Source organism: Psittacula echo (assembly GCF_963264785.1).
Source record: "Psittacula echo genome assembly, chromosome: 13".
Taxonomy (NCBI): Eukaryota; Metazoa; Chordata; class Aves; order Psittaciformes; family Psittacidae; genus Psittacula; species Psittacula echo.
Window position 1 is genome coordinate 13,177,883 of NC_137749.1, and position 17,024 is coordinate 13,194,906.

Genomic DNA, 17,024 nt, shown 5'->3' on the forward strand with positions numbered 1-17,024 from the left:
TGTGGTTAAAATTACAACCTGCTCAAGGGAGAAAAATACTTCTACACCCTGGAATCCAAAATAGGTCAAAGCATGATTATCATTACAGTAATATATCACTCCCACTTCTGAGTCAACCACACTTTGGTAATCCTTCAACTACTTTTTCTTTGAAAGCCTAAAGCAAGCATTTTAGAACACTTAAGGTCTAAAACACTCCACTTGCTGCACAGGCCAGCGGGATTTTTAGTAAGTCATACCTTTATATCTTTGAACACAGAGCAGGTTTGTTTGCTAACAACATTTTGTGGGGTGAACTTTATTTAAATAAGAGATCTTTAAAAAATACGCAAACTTTTAGCAAGAATCATTTTAGACCTCTTAAACTACACCAGGTTCAGTCTAGTTTCATAGATGAAGTGGTAACACTTAAGAAAAACATCAGACAGTAAGGTTGGTTTAGAGGATGTGGCAACCTGTGTTGCTACAGCAGACAGTAGCCTCAATCCTGTCTGAGGCCATGTCATGGTAGCTGCTTGTAAGAAGATTAAATAAAAAGTGAATTCTTATTCTCCAACCTTTCACTAACAAACAAAACAAACCACCTCTACTGATAAGGCTTCCCTAACAGTGACCAGCAAAATAACTGCTCTTACTGCAAATCCAAATTCTGATCAGAAGATCGCATGAGCCTCTTTGCTAGGCACATGCATCTTGTACATTTATTTTATCTCATTAACTTTGCTTATCTAAATTGTATTACTTCTTTCAGCTCAAAGCCTTGCTGTGTATTCAGTAAACAATTTCCACCTCTCTCTGTGCTTTATCTCATTTATAGGTGTGATTACTGTTACACTTGATAATATTTTGAACTTTCCTAGCATATCCCCTAGGACCCCCCAAGTGCTTTATGACTAATTTATTGTGAGAGTCAGGCACAAGAAACCTTTTCCAGAAGCAGCAGCAACAGAGAAATTTGGATCATAAAAGAACTCTGTAGCAGACCAGCACATAGGTAAGTGTTTAACCAATATCATTTGTCCCTATTAATGTTGCATAATGTATTTGGAGTCTTCTGCATCATCAGCTCTTAATAACAAGAGACTTTATTTAACGCTGAATTTAGTATGTAGCTAGGCGGGGGTGGAGAAAAAAAGCCAGCTTGTTTTTAAATAGATCCACATGCATCTCCTTTTCATCATTAGAATAAATTTCCAGAGGGGTGAGCAGAGGTTTAGCTGCATGACTCTCATTAATGTTAACTTTATTTCAGTAATGAGGTGAAAGTACAATCACTGAAGCTAATATAATCAGAGTGATGAGACAAAAGTCTGCTGCCATAAAATACTGCTGAAGAAGATGACATTGACAATACCGATAGGTAAGGAAAAATAGGTGTCAGCAGCAAAATGATGCAGTGAGGGCAAAGACCTTGCCTTTAGCTACAGTAGTAAAACTTCAAACTGACAGGAACTGTTACACTGATGTGAATGTACTGACACTGGTCAGAGGACTGTCTGGCAAGATACTGAGTATGCCAACACTCAGCTTTGCTACTCCCTAGCAAAAAATTGAGGAAGCAGAGGGCTAACAGTCCTGTGCCCTTAAAAGTCATTTAGGAAGGATAAGGAAGATTAACGTAGTAGCAAAAAAGAAATGTTGCAATAAAAGAAAATGGCAGGTGTAGGAAATCCAAAGCAATTGGTGACAGCACCAGAAGACAATCCCAGTAACATACTGCTCCAGAAAGACCTCATATAAATGAGAAGTGTGAGAGCCATCATGCCATTGCACTCCATTACTTTAGCTAATAGAATGATCCTAACAGAACAGGGCTGGGAAGAGTTTTATAGTAATTAGCAAACCTGCTAGCACCTATTTTTCTTTGGCACAACAAAAGAAAAGCAGACAGAGCTGTAAAAAGAAACTGTCAGGAAGGAAAAGCAGGAAGACAGATACTGAATTTGGTACCTCTGCAGAAATAAAAGTAATAATTACTTTTTTTATTACAAAACCAGTATATGAGGAATTTTAGCTTTGCACTAAAAAATATATACTGTGATACTCTACTAAATATATAGCACATAATCATCCACATGCAAGTACTATTAGTAGAGAAAGAACAGAGGAAACAACGTGTACATGCACTCCATATAATTCTTGCAACATTCAGTACCTCTGTAAGCAGCTCAGTATAACTTTATCCAGATACCATAAACACAAGGGGTTTTTTAATCATGTGGAGCTGATCCATTGCAAGATGTTTGTATTGAATCCATGATTTTAACCTTATAGCTACAAAAGAAGAGTATTTATAATGATATGAACAAGATGTGCCCTTTCCATTTGATTTCAGTATCTTACCGACCCTTTGCAGACTGGAGCAGAATTGCTGCAAAACTGCTGATGCTCAGCAGTGAGTCTAGGTGGTAAATTCTCTCACTCGCTGGATTAAGACAAAGCATATTTGGTTTTGCCATCCTGGCTTGCTGCATTGTCCTAGTCATTGTTATTGCAGATACCCAACCATAGCAAGAAGAGCCTTGATCAATACGTCTTTGTTGGGTAGACTTGAATTAACTACATCTCACTTTCCTTTGACAGCAACACAGATCACACACGGCTGCTGCTTCCACCATAAGAAACACGAATTCTGGAAAGCATATTCATTATCTGGCTGTTCAAAGCAACAGAGCATGCAAGCCTCACCCTGCCTGGGTTACCTGAGAAATCAACATCTCCATCTGACTAAGTGACTGCCAGCCAGTCACCTTCTTGCTCTAACCTTGATGTGGCAGGACTGTGACAAGCGCATATAGTGTAACATCACAAAATATTTCACTGATGCTCACAAATAAATAGCTTAATTTGTCTTAATAGCCTGATACCTTGCAGCATTTCCTCTGGTTTTGAGGACAGAAAATATCAACTCTTTCAACAGAACCTACCTGAAAGCCAGCTGGCGGGAAGCCAGGGAGAATCCTGATGAGGTACAAAGTTTTCCCTCCTTACCCAACTTACAGCACTCAATAAATTCCAAAGGAATTCCTCTAACCACCACTGCCATTTTTTTTTAGCTGTAGGATTTGGGATCAGAAAGTGACTTTACAAAAAGTATAGCTCCTTAACAGATCTTCTGTAGTTGGCTGAATTAATGTCTATTTTATATATGGGAGCAACAAAGACACTGTAAGGTGAGGTTTTATTTCACTCATCTTGCAGAAAAGCACAGCGCTGTCGGTCACCAACTCCCACAATGTTTTCATGGGCCTTATGATACTGGTCGCTCTTTTTCCAGTTGCAGCCGCTGAATGAAGGTGGCCACATAGAAACCTCAGATTTTACACAAGAAAGAGAAATGAAACCTTTACTGTTGTAGAGTGAAACCCAGACCTTTGAAACTTCATTATTCTGCCTTCAGGTGATAAACAAGAGCAGTTCTCACTAATGTATTGTGTGAGTGGACCTGGCTTGTGATTGCTGAACATTTAAGAGCTACAGAACTCTCAGCATTCAACACCACTGTTCAGGTTCATGTATCACCAGTAAATCATCTCGCTTCCAACTGCAAAGCTATTATAAATAGAAACATGCATGATACAGATAGAACCCAGGTTGAGTTTACAAACTAGCAGGACAGGGCATGTTGAGCACTGAGTCTTCCCACGTGTCACTTGGCAAAGGAGATCACTGCTCATATATTTCCTTAGAATTACTTTCCAGCATAGGGCTGCACTCCATACAGTGAAGATGAAGGGTCACGGGTACAACCCATTTAAGCTCATTTCAAAATAAAATTTACATTAACTACTCAAAAAATTAATCGATCTTGGTGCTATTTTTAGTATTACAGCAAAAGCGTAATGTTTTTACAATGAAGATTGATACAACCTACATCTTTCTTCTTTGTAAATCCTATTTCTCCCGCAAGCAAGCCTCCTCTGCTGTTGGCAGCAAGCTAGGACAAATGTTTTCTTCAGTAAGCTAAGGGGTTTCAATAACTTTCAAATAGGTACAGCAACTCTTATTGCTGCAAAAGAACTCACCCAATCTCTAATCTAAAAGCTCATGCTGAGAAACACTAGTTTTCTCTCCCGAAACGTCAGACGGCTTTGACTTTTAACACACGCTGCAACCACAATAGTATGGAATTTTGCATCAATACCCAAAGCAATGGTGGACTGAGACACTGGAAAGCTGCAGCCAGCACCAAAGTGGAGGCGAAGAGAAACTGAAAGGCAAGCATAGTGAGATGCCCTCCCATCTCAAAAGCACTACCTCTCTCTACTTAGAAAACCAAAGTTTCCACAAGAAGGGAGAATTTCCACTCCCCTGTTTCAACCTCCAGTAACTACAGACAAGGCCCAAGGCAAAACAGCCGAAGGGAGAAGGCAAAGCTGACATAAAGCAGCAACACGGAGCAGACATCGCGACGCTGCCTCACCTCGTTTTATCCTGCCAGAGCAGCCATCGGGGAACACGGCGAAGAAAGGGCGCTACAGCTGAAGGCCGCGGTTATGGAGCTCCGTGAACGGCAGGAGACCGCTCTGAGAGCCACAAGCCTCGGCCGGGGCCCGCTCCGTTACCTCAGCGGCCGCCTCAGCGCAGGGCTCCCCTTGGCGCGGCCCGGGCGGTTAATGGAGGGCGCGGCGTGGCGTGAGGAGAAAAAGGCGGGAAACGGCGCCGAACGGGAGGTGGCAGGGTCAGCCTGCGGCAGCGCTCCTCAGCGGGCATCGGCTCCGGGGCAGCCCCGGCCTCGACCGCGGAGCCGTCTCTTCGCACCTCCGGAGCCTGGCTGGGGGGTGAGGAGCCTTTATCACCGCGCTGTCAGAGCGCAGCTTCCCTGTGGCATGAGGAGGGCCGCCATGACAGACAAGCACAGCAGCAGGTGGGCAGAGCTTTCCTATTTCTCCCCGTCCTATGAGGGTCAGAACGGGTTTTTTTATCCTGTTTTATTATTTTAGTATAACAGTTGTCAATCAGGCTGCCCCAATGCCACGGCTGTTTTCCCACGTTAGCACCCACGACTGCCTGACAGGTTTAAAACCCAGGCAGCCCTCAAACGTGAGTTTATTCCGTGGGTTTGGGCGGCCCGTCCAAAGGTGCACCAGTAATTCCAGACTCTCCACAGGTTTTCCTAGAGCAATGCAATGAGTTATGCTCTGTCCTTGCAGGTTTACCCGCCTTTGGCCAAGTGAAATGCAGCTCTAAGGGCCATCTGCCAGGGAGGAAACCGGCTTCTATCCACATGCTGTGGTAACCTCTGCTGGCTGAGCCTCGCTGTTACACCGGTTGAGACGTGTCAGGGGTAAGCTTGTAGGCTGGCCAAGTTGAGCAGACAAAAACACATCGGAAGAGGTATTTTTCCTTTGCTTACTCATACTTCTGTATATATTTGCTACTACAGATGATTAGGATTTTATACTTTAACGTGTATTATTAAATCAGTAGCAATTCAGATAAATTAGGACCCTGATCCTCCATGTCTGAACATGTTTACTTCCTCAGATAGCATGACTTTTATTACTAAGCAGGTTTGTAACTGTAGTTTGCAACTAATGTACATTTTCCAGTTGGAAGATGTGTACATGCATACCCAGTGTCATCTTACACACCTGATGGATGCGTTTTTATGCATAGGACAAGGTAAATAGCTTAGGATGCTACTTTTTTTGTGTGTTAAAACAAGCATGTCACACCTGGACCCAGACCCAACCTTATCCCACTTCTTCAAATGGCTACATTTCATATCTGTGTAAGAGGTGTGATTCATATCAATAGGTACATTAAAGACTCCACATGAGGCCACAGTCAGATGCCATACGAACTACAAAAGTAAAGTTATCTTTTTGCTCTAAGGAGATTAAATCTAAACAGATTTTGTGCAGGGTAGGAACAGAATGCAGACAACTGACGTGATTCCCATTCACCTTGATGCCTATTAGTGTGCCTTACTCTGTGGGTGCATGCAGAGAGACAGAAAACATACAGGATAAATGAGAGCTGGTTTTCATTAACTTAGCAAGAAATCAGGTGCTAGACCTTATTTCAACCATTAACAGTAGAAACAAATTTAATTGTCATCTCCTCTATAGAAAACCTAACACTTGCCTACTGTTCCATTTGCAACTATACCCTGTGGTCTTCTATCCCCTTAATTGAAATACGTATCAGAACAGCTTCCACAAGGCAAGCTTTTCAGCCAGAATTAATTTCTTCATTTTCTCTATGCTGCAACCTTGTGTTATTTTACCATAGGTGAAACAGCAGAGCACAGCAACAGACATGCTTCAGTCTGAATGCATCCTGAGAACACTTGTTTAAGACAACTAAGGTACTAAACCTTGATTTCTGAGGAAAAATCTGTGGCTATATGACTGCCTTCAAAATGGAAAACACCATGCAGACAATATGCATGTTGCTACATGTCAGATCTTATTTGAGCAAAAATAGTAGATAGAACTGTCTGTTTAATTAGACACGGATCAAAAATGAAGAACTAAGTACTTTCCCATCACTCCCTGCAGGTTTTGAAGTTGGCATTTTTCCCCCTCTGCATATAGTTACTTGTTTGCCTTGGGTTGTAAAGAAATGCAGAGGGCTGTTATTAAAGCACCAGTAATTTGCTGAACAACATTTTTTGTGGAACTTGCTGAGTTAGAAAATTCCTTTTCACCTCCTCCCCCACCTCTGCTTGATTAGAATAACTGAAGAACAAATATCACATTATGGTGCTAGGTAAAAGGCTCTAGTGTGTTTGCAGTTTAAGTGACTAGCACAAGACAGAACAAATCCTAAAGCCTGTCCAGCTAATTGACAAGGAAAAAAAGCATTTGCTTTTTAAAAGCATATCAGAACAGAGGCTTATGTTTAGGATTTGCTGTGCTTAGTGTTACATTCAGAAATTGATTCCTAATATAGTTTGTTAGAAAGTTCTCCAAGCAATTAGGGCCCGAACACATACAGGACAGTGAAGAATTGCCACTACAATGAGTGGGATTCTAAGACTGCAGAAACAGTGATCTCAACTCATCAACTGTTTAGTGCTGGCCTCAAGCCAGAAGTCTGCTTTTACCTTTTTAGAACTCCAGCCCATCACAGTAAGAATTTTTATCCAATTCTCCATGTACCATCCCAAAGGAGCAGTACAACAGATTCTTTCAAGGCCAGTGGCTCAAGTTTAAACTCAGCAAGGATTGCAGCTACTGCTTTGCTCTTCTGCCATAGATTAGTTTCCAAATTGGTACAGATAAATATGATACTTGTTCCTTATCAGATACCAGCTGCTACCATTTTTCACTAGCATTAATATTTCTGTAAACTACAGGAATCAAGGAGCACAGAACCCATTCTGTACTGCTAAAGAACCCCAGCATTGACCTCTGCAGATAAAGTGTTCTCATTAAATCTGCTGCCAAACCAAGTCAACAACCTGAATCTCTTATCTGACAACCACAAAATCACCAGGCCTTTTTTCAAGAGGGATGGACATCACTTAAACCACTCAGAAGTCTTACCAGGCAGCACAGATTTGACATTTCCCACCCTATCTTCACAACATGAAGCAATCATTTGTGTTCCTTTCCCTGCTTGATCCACTTTTGCAAAGGGCCAGATCTTTCTGTGCACCATTGAGAGAAGCGTGCTCTTTCCTTAGATTGAAATGAAACAGATTTCCTCTTTGCATCTACTTGCTTGTCTTTATTACACATATTCAAGTTAGTGGCCCTCTCTGCTCCACTGCATTCTTCAGACTTGCAGTTTGGTACAGTTGCCTTTTAGTTCAAGGAAAGATGTGAGAACAGACAGTAGTCTGGAAACACAGATACATTTTTAATGATTCAACATATAACAGACACTAGTTGAACAGCTCAACAACCAGGGAGGGAAGATGCAGTTTCTGTTCCATTGAATGAACAATGATCACAATACACTTCTGATCACATCCTGTTTTTCTAGGGCAGGAATTCCCACTAACATCTGAATTAGGTTGGTTCTTATGATTTATTACAATTACTGCTTCAAGCAGTGGTATCACCTGCTAAGGAATTAATACCAAGTTGGAAAAGAAAGCAAGAACAAGCAGTCAGTATCTTGATCTCATTAGTAGTCGTGCAAAAACATGAAGTGCTGTGATACATCTCAGCAGGAATAATAGAATAGACCAACCTGATGGCCTTCCCTGAGGAAAACAGTTAGGAAGTGCTGGAACAGGGGTGAAGAATGTTTAACACTGAAGAGAAGTAACCTCTGCTACCCTCTGAAGACAGCATTTCACACTGCATCTTCACACCGTATCGTGTCTGCTGCAGCAAGTTGCCATAGGGTGGCAGCCAAGGGGAGATAGTTTCAGCTGGATAAACTGCTAATGCTAAAGCTTTTAAGCTTTTGGAAAAACAAGATTTTCAAGAGAATCTGCTGATGGAACCATTATCTCACTTGATTACTTCTGGGAAAGAACAAAGAAAACAATGCAAGTAGATTTTTATCAGATGGCTGTAACACTACTTGTTTGTATCTTATGTACTTGCAATATTATTCTACAGATCTTTTTGCACCACTGTGTTTGGTTTTTTGTTCGATTTTTTTGGGGGCTTGTGTGTGTGTTTGGTTTGGGTTCGTTTGGTTTAAGCTTCTGTATATTGTTTTATTTCAGTTAGGGAATGCGAACTACCAGTTTAAACAAACACACAGCCACAAAGTGAAAATCACAGAGGAGATAGGGTGAAAACAAAAGAAATGAGGCTCTGCATATAGAAAAGAACAGCCCAATTTTGTCTGGCAGTTGGACTTTGCAGTGACTTGCAGGGGGAGCACAAATTTAGTCAGCATTTTACAGGCTCTCTACTCATCTTCTCTGTGTTCCCTTAAGAGGGAGACAGTTTCAACTGCAACCGTAGAGAGCTAGGAGAGATTGTGAGAGAACCACCCGTTCTAGGGCCATTCTGATCAGACTGAAATCCCAGAGTAGCAAACACGTCAAACAGCAAATCAAAGCCATCACTGCTATTTAACTGAACTCATGCAACACAGTTGTCCTCAGAGGAGGGCTTGCTCCATGTTCTGACATTCCAATTACTCCATGCACAAGGACATCATTAAACTGAAATCCTAGAACTCCACCCTTTTGCCTCCTGCACAACCAGGAGTGAAGTACATTTAAACTACCAAGGCCTGAACAAGTTCAAGCAGACAAATCTTCAGTGCTCCCTGTCAGCAAGTGGATTAGCAGAGAGCTGTTTACAAAAGTAAGACTCCTCTTTGAGGAAACTGTTGCAGAGTAACAAGGAAAATGTTTAAAGACAATAAACATCCCACCCTAGGCAGATCCCTGCTCTTCTCTCGTGCTATGGGACTTTGACAGAGTAACAACTCCATTGGAGTTCTTAATACTTTAAACTCACTAAGAGGAACATAACCACTCTAGTGACAAATCCCAATACAATTCCTTTAGACTAAGGAGGGAAAAAGACAATTTTATCCAGGATCTAAAATAACCTTTCTACCTGACATAATAAAACAGGGACTGAAAGGCATCAACAACTAGCTATGCAAAGCATCAATACTTTCAGCTAGTAATCCATAGAAAATGAATAAATAATTCATAATTACATATGTAGTGTACACGATGCAGGTCAAGGAATGCTCCAGAGAGAGAAGCACAACAAACATGCTTTACTCTCTAAAGCAAAAATCCTCCCATTATTACTGTCACGCTGGGAAGCCTCTGGACTGCAGATACACAACTGAACCTCCATGTCCAGCTGCAAAGCTACATTAGGTATTTTTCTCATGATGTTTTATGGCCTGGATTGACTCTGTGCATTCTAAAATGTACAGGAAGTATTCAAAAATAGCACTAGTACAATACTAGTACCTAAAGCAGGTGCATAACAAACTAAAGAAAACAAGATTCAATCCTGGAGTCCCTTGCTTACACTGTACACCCCTGGATTTATCCCCAGAAAAAACATTAGCCATTTACACTGAGGCTTCTGTAAAGCAAGAGCCGTTGTCTTGCTCTTTTGGATTCTAGTCTCCAGTTCCTCCCCTTTGTTGCATAGATCATGCAGCTTTCAAACAGGCAGAAGCTCTGGGGGATATTCACCATAGCAGTATTTTGCAATTGGATCTCTGTAGGTGTTCTCATGTTGCACGCTCTGTCGGGAAGAGGAGGAGAAGCTTTATCAGAACATAAATACTGAAACAACACAACCCTTCACTGAGGGCAGACCCAGAGCATTTATACGCATCCTACACAGTACAGTTATCTGGAGTCAAACAACACTGCACTCCTAACATGTAAAAGACAGGTTCTTTATTACAGTGCTTTAATGTTAAACCACACCCAGAACTTCCTTTTCAGAAGGCTACCCAAGCACTTGGGAACAGCTTCACGATTAAAATATACTTAGACAGTATTAAATATCCTTCGACAGTATTTTCAAATGTCCTAAGCAAGCAAGACTTAATACAGTTGCTGTTTGAGATGCGTGCATTTTTTCTTGACAAAGCTAGAGTTCAGATATTATGGATAAAAATACAACAACTTTGGAGAAATTTGGAACTATGTCCTTTGTTTGCAATCCATCCCTATTAATACACTAAATACTCAATCTGTATGACATCTCCAGCTGAGCTGAGTGCCTGCTTAGACCAAAGCCTCCAATAAAACCCCACAGGTAACAGAAGTTCATCTGTTCTTAAAAATAAACTAAAATTAAAACATACTTTTTGAGTTCCTGTGCAGATGATTGTCAGTGTATGGTAAGTCTAGAACTGTACCATAAAGTATATAGCATCCTTTAGCTACTGGGAACAATTCTCACTGCTCTCATCCTTATGAGAGCTTCCCCAGAACTCATCCAAGATCTTCACTAGTCACTGAACTCAGCTAGTCTCTTTTCAGTTAAGTACCTCTTTTCTAAAGAGAGCGCAACTCACTCTGCTCTGAATATGCTCTTTGCCCTTCATTTACTGTATTTCACCTTACAAATCAAAGGATATTACCTCACATTAGCTCTCAAGCCATAGCTTCAGCGTTTATGAAAGTGCCCGTGTGCACACAAGCACAACTGACCAGCCAGTCACAGGAGTAAGCCCCATTTTCAAAGGGTATTTTTCCATTTTTGAGCACTGGACATGTATTTGTGTCTTACCTGTGATGAAGTCCTACATTTTGCCAGACACAGCTCAAAGTGATCTTCCACTGCCATGAAGAGGTTTTGGAAAGCAATAGCTGCCCGGTTCAAGAAACGTTCCAGAAGATGTTGCTGAAGTGGTCAGCAAAAAAGGCAACAAAACAAAAAACTGTATTTCAACAAGGAGTAACCAAAGCCCATCTTAACCTACACAGCTCAAGTCTCAGAGGAATAGTAAGCAACTCCACTTAGAACTTCTAGCAAGCACTGAAAGGTTAACACATCACAGAACCATCAGTAGGAAGCAAGTCTAGAGGAGCTAACAGAACACAGGGGAGTACCAATTGCAAAACTAATACTGTCTGGAATAGCTTTTCTGCAATCAATTCCCTCCAACAAACACAATCCCCCTGGAGCTGAAACATCTTGCAAGGCTCCCAATATTTCCTCTCAGTGGTGGGAAGGATGAACTTTTTTTAAAGCTTTATTTATAGCTTGCCATATGCAGGTTTTCCTCATCCTTCTGAGAAAAGGAACTGTCCCCTCTAAGGAAAAAGTCCCTCACAAACAAGCACTTTAAGCCACAGAGGAACCCAAGCAGCTGAGAACACCTGAAAAGCAGGAGAACATCTCTGCACCTTGCTGGGCTGCAGGCAACAGGAAACACAGTACTCATAGACACTGCAGCAGCCGTTGGGAAGGCAGCTCTCACAGCTGTACAGCTTCGTACTGGGCACATTGACATTACAACAGCCATTTACCAGTAGGTCCTTCCTCTCACAGATGTAGCCTGAAAAACAAAAGTAGTAGTAACAACTGGCAAGACGTACCCCTTTGTATGCTCTATAGAAATTTATAGTAATCACATTACTTGAGAGGAGGTTTATTTATCATTTAGTAGATTATGATCGCCCTCAATTTGACTCAAGTCCTAACTAGCAATAACACTCAGACACAGGGACGAGTTTCACAACAGCCTGGTTGTGAAATAATAGGCACAACTGCTACGTACCTAACACGTTGTATGTACATTTTAAGTATTTAAATGCAGAACATGCAAGCTCAGATTTCTTTTTATCATGATTCATTGGTGTGATTGGAAAAGGTGATTGGTGATGACTGTACTGGAAAAAAACTATGATATGTTCTTTCAACTGGCCTATGTCGAGATAACTCCGTTTAGTTCAGTATGAAGAGACTTAGATTTATCCACACAGGACAGCTGTAATAGGCAATTATTCATCAGAATCCTTACTAGTTTAGAACCACAGCATATGTCCTTACAGGAACTGTACTACCAGTGTTAGACTGTGAGAGCTGTCTGTGATGTTAGAGACCTCAGTGAATTGGCAGTAAGTATAACTGAGGTGGTGCTAAATTTAAATCAATGCAAATCACACAAGATGAGGCTGGTTTTCTACAGCCTTGATTTCTGGTTGAGAAAGCTCTGGTGCCTGACCAGCAAGCTCACTGGGCAGGAAAGAGAACAAGTGGCTAAGGTGCTTGGGTTTACAAGGGTCAGATGAGCTCCTTAACTGTGACTGAGCTCCCTCCAAAGCAAAGACAGTCAGGTTTCCCCTATTACCCTCCTTAATATAGCTGACTGTGGAAATGAACAGGGAGCTACAAACAGTTCTGCAGGCAACCACGCTAAAGTGAACAAGTCTCAATGTGTAAGTTCTGTGCAGAGGTAACTGGAATGCTTTGAAACTGAGGTGGGTCTGGGACCAGCAGAGCTGCACCCATGGCATGCTGAGCCCCTTGGACCCACACCTGCTGCACAGTCAAACCAGCAACATGAATCCAGTCTGTGGATAGAACCAGCAGCTGAAATGATGCAGTACAAATGTCTCAAGAAGGAGCAATTGCTACTTGAAAGGGCCATCAACAATTGGACAGACAAAGCAGCACTGAACACTGCAATATGCAGAATAAATTCTTAGTATCAAGTATACCCAGTTCATCTGTAATGAGGAGCTTCCCCTGCACAGAATTCCTGCACTGGTTACTCAGCTGACTGCTGTTTCCCGAACTGAACTTCACCTTCCACATGATCGGCTGCTCGTGTTCCTGCACTTGGAGGAGATTCCGATCTCTCATCATCCTCTCTTCCTGCAAGGAAAGACAGTAATGCAGACAGACGTCCAAACATACAATTCCTTCTGCCATTCCAATCAATGTGCTTTTCCCACAGTTAGAAATGTCTAGTGGCATTAAACTCTGCAGAACAGGAAACTACAGTGTCAGTGGCATAAGTAACATACTACTTGCAGTAGGTTACTTTTTGCATGACAGAAAGCAGCACAATCCAGTAAAACTGGGCGATACAGGTTCACCAAAGGCTCAGCTAACACAGCTGGATTCAGTCACTGCCACCAGAAAAGCAGCACGTGTTCTATTACATAACCCTAGGTACACATACTCCTCTTCTGCAAGTTCCGCACCTGAGGAACAAGAGTTACTCCGGGACAGGGATGTTTTACCCGCCCGCAGCGGGCCGGGGCAGAATCCCACCGGCGGGAGAGGACTCCGGGGCGGGCACTGACCTGCTTGAAGGTGCTGGAGAGGAAGTAGACGAGGGATAGCCCGAAGACGACGCCAAGGACCCAGCGCTTCCTCAGCAGCCGCCGCCACAGCACCGCTCCCCAGGGCACCATAGCGGCGGGCAGGCCGCGGGCTGGACCTTCAGCCCCCCGCCGCCGCGCTCGCCCGCCGCAGGGACGGAGAGGAACGGCGGGGGCAGCGCTGATCCAGGACCGGCATCACCGGCTCCGGCAGAGAGCCGAGCCGTGCCGAGCCACTGCGTGCGCTGCCTCCCTCCCGGGAAGCGAGGCCCAGCCGCTTCCGCCAGCCGCGGGGCGGGGTAGGCGGAAGCCGCGGATGTGCGTACGCTGAGGGGGGGCGGCCGCGCCGGGCGAGGGCGGTGCCGGCACCGCGGCCAGCACGGGTAGGTACGGGGCTGCGGCCTCCTGGGATGGGTGTGCTGGTCTCTAGGCCCGGCTGTTCCCGGCCCCGGTGGGCATTTAGCTATAAACTCCAGCGGGAATCTCCTTACCCCACCGAACTGGAAAAAAAAAGGCCTTGCCTATGCCTTTCTCTGTGTGTACATATATATATATATGTATGTATGTTATTGCATTTGTAAACCTATATTTGTATGTCTGTGTATATATATAATGTTCTCCATCAGGGATTGCAGTGATAAGGGTAATAGGTTTAACCTTAAACGGGAGATTCAGGTTATATATAAGGAAAAAGTTCTTTACGGTGAGGGTGGCGAGGCACAGGGTGCCCAGGGAAGCTGTGGCTGCCCCATCCCTGGCAGTGTTCAAGGCCAGGTTGGACACGGGATTGGAGCAAGCTGCTCTAGTGGAAGGTGTCCCTGCCTGTGGCAGGGGGTTGGAACTGGGTTATCTTAAGGTCCTTTCCAACCCAAACTAGTCTATGATTACACACATGGACATGAGTGAGCGTGTGTTATACACAATGAAGGCAGAGGAAAGCCCAGCAGGCACCCAGGGGGTGTCTGTGCGGTGAGCAGGGCTGCAGGTCCCGATCTCAGAGGGAAATGGCCTTGTTGTAGTTGAAGCACCAGGGGTTCCTGCTTCTCTCTGTCTTTCCCAAGGAGATGGAGAGGTGAAACTCACTCTGCTATGGCGAAAATGACTCTATGCATGTGGTTCTTACAGATGCGCCTGTTTTGAGCACTGTGGTCAGGTGCCTTACAATCACCCAGCTTGAAGGACTGTGATGACTTTGAAATTTGGACCATCTTGGATTATCTGACGCACTCCATGCGTGAGATGTCTGCATCCTCTTGAGCTTCCCTCTCTCCCATCGTGACACCTTGCACCTCTGGTTAAACCTGTACTGCAGGTACTGTTAAAAGATGTTCAAGTGTTGCAAGATGAAAACCCCTAATCCAGGAAAGGCAGGAGCAGTTGGTATAGAAGCCGAGTGCCTTTTGGAACAAAGTCTGTTTAAATCCTCTTAAATCTGTAGGTCTCTGGGCAGAACAAATACATCTCATGAAGTCCTGAGTCTTCAGCACTTGGCATTCATGTCACTGTCCCCTTAATGGCCGATGCCAAAAGATTTGTTTCTCCATAGAGAGAGAGACATCATTTGGGAACATGATTTCACCCCACATTACAGTCTGGTAGACTTCTGATGGCCTAGAAGAGAGTGGAGGATTTTCCAGGTTGCAGAGGTATCTCCACACTGACTCTAACTCTTGTCATATAGCACAAGAAGATGGACAGATTTCTTTATAAGCAGTGACCCCAAAGTTGTTCACAGGTAGGACAGCTCTGCCTGCATGGGTCAGCCTGGCTTGGCCTTTTCATCATGTCTTAATTACCATTTTGGTTAAAAAGGGATAATATTATATATTAAGTTGACAGAGATACTGTCAGGCTAGGAGTAAATAGCAATTACCCCAGGGAAGGCAGTAGTAAGTCTTGTTACTACAAATGCAGCTTTGAAAAATCTGGAGAAAAGAAAATCTTTAATGTATGCTTTTACTGTATAAAACAGATCCTTAAAGAATGAATTTTGGTCCTGAAAACACAACACGAATTGAAGCATACAGCTAGAGATTAAAAAACTGCTGGGAGTTCAAAATCTGTAGTAAGGACAGTGTCGGTAACTTAGGGTGTCCTTTCCCTAAAATGTGTTGAAAGCTGTCTTTTTCCTGTGACATATGATGATGCAGAATGTTATTTATATAGGGCTGTGTATTTGTATTAACTGTCAAGGGGATGTGCAAAGTTGGCAGCTTATATTAAAACCTCTGTGTTCTCTGTCAGTGATGAATCAAATCCACTGTTGTCTCAGTTCCACCCACTTCATTCATGGGTTTCTGCAAGACTGGATGTTACAAACCAAGAGTCTTTCTCTTTTTTGTAAATGTTAACATTTTTATCTTCATCTTTTTACAACTTTGATGCAGTTACTTCTGTCATTTAACTGAAATACACTTTCTTCTGTCACTGATTTGTAGCTTATCTTCAGGGCTGGACAAACTCCATATGCTTTTATTGCAGGTGTACATGGTGAGCACAACTGTCTCTTTATCAGCTGTGAGCTGCATGGTTTGGGCTTTGTCAAAGCATGAAAATGGAATTTAATGCAATTTTCCATGGGCTAGTGGGTCACTGAAAGTAAAGAATATGAATGAAAAGGTGAAAATATGGGGGGGGGGTGTGAAGATAGGGGGCCAGAAATAAATATTCTGTGTTTTCTGTGTCTCAGCTTCCATAGCTCTGCTTACAGACAGGTAGGAAATGTTCTCAGAGCCATTGTGCCTTTTCAGAATACAGATATATGGCTATATGTTTATTTACATATAGTCATGCAGTATGAAATAAGTAATGTCACAACTTTTGATATTCAGAAGTATTTAGAGCCTTTTACATTTTATTCAGTAGCTATTGTAGTCTGGGGCTGTGTGGGATCAAACTTCAGTGTTTAAAGGATGTCTCTCTCAATCTTCAATGAAATGCCTGTGTAAGTCTGGACAAATCACTTGCAAAACCAGCCCATTCCTTAGGTTTTGTGTAACTAATATAATATTAAGCAGTCTAAGTATTTGCCAGTTACTCTGTGCTGTGCCTTGATGACGATTCTGTGTTCTTTGCTTTTGAATTAACTTTAGTTTTAAAAGGTGGAATGTGTTTGAGGTTGTTCCCTTAAAATTAGACACTTGAAAGCAGAGATTGAGGTAACAAAATGAAGAACTTCTCTCCTTGTTCTAGAAAAAGTTTCTGAAGTTAATACAATTCCAATGCCTTTTGATTTCCCACTCCAGGCCTTACTTTATGCTGACAGTTCCAGAATGAATGGAGCAGGAACATGTGAACTTTTGCATATGTGCATATTACTTATGACCATTGTGCAGAGTTT

At 42.7% G+C, this 17,024-nt stretch overlaps 2 protein-coding genes across 3 annotated transcripts in view; one reads left to right on the forward strand and one right to left on the reverse strand.

Annotated features, from left to right (window-relative positions):
- Positions 1–7,821: 7,821 nt before the first annotated feature.
- Positions 7,822–13,962, reverse strand: SPRING1 (SREBF pathway regulator in golgi 1). 2 transcript variants are annotated; one of them, XM_080628872.1, is made up of 5 exons: positions 13,667–13,962; positions 13,076–13,232; positions 11,759–11,910; positions 11,139–11,252; positions 7,822–10,139 (listed from the first exon to the last, which is right to left on the reverse strand). In XM_080628872.1, exons 1-5 carry the CDS (start codon positions 13,775–13,777, stop codon positions 10,056–10,058), a joined length of 618 nt encoding a protein of 205 aa, XP_080484998.1. In that variant the 5' UTR covers positions 13,778–13,962; the 3' UTR covers positions 7,822–10,055. The 2 variants fall into 2 exon arrangements, with proteins under 2 accessions (XP_080484998.1, XP_080484999.1); XM_080628873.1 differs by having other exon boundaries at positions 11,139–11,289.
- A 53-nt stretch (positions 13,963–14,015) lies between these two features.
- RNFT2 (ring finger protein, transmembrane 2) overlaps positions 14,016–17,024 on the forward strand; it is a 30,151-nt gene continuing 27,142 nt past the window's right edge. The window contains exons 1-2 of the mRNA XM_080628400.1: positions 14,016–14,067; positions 14,810–14,996. The gene's annotated coding sequence lies outside the window, so the exon portion shown is untranslated. The remainder of the gene's footprint in view (positions 14,068–14,809; positions 14,997–17,024) is intronic.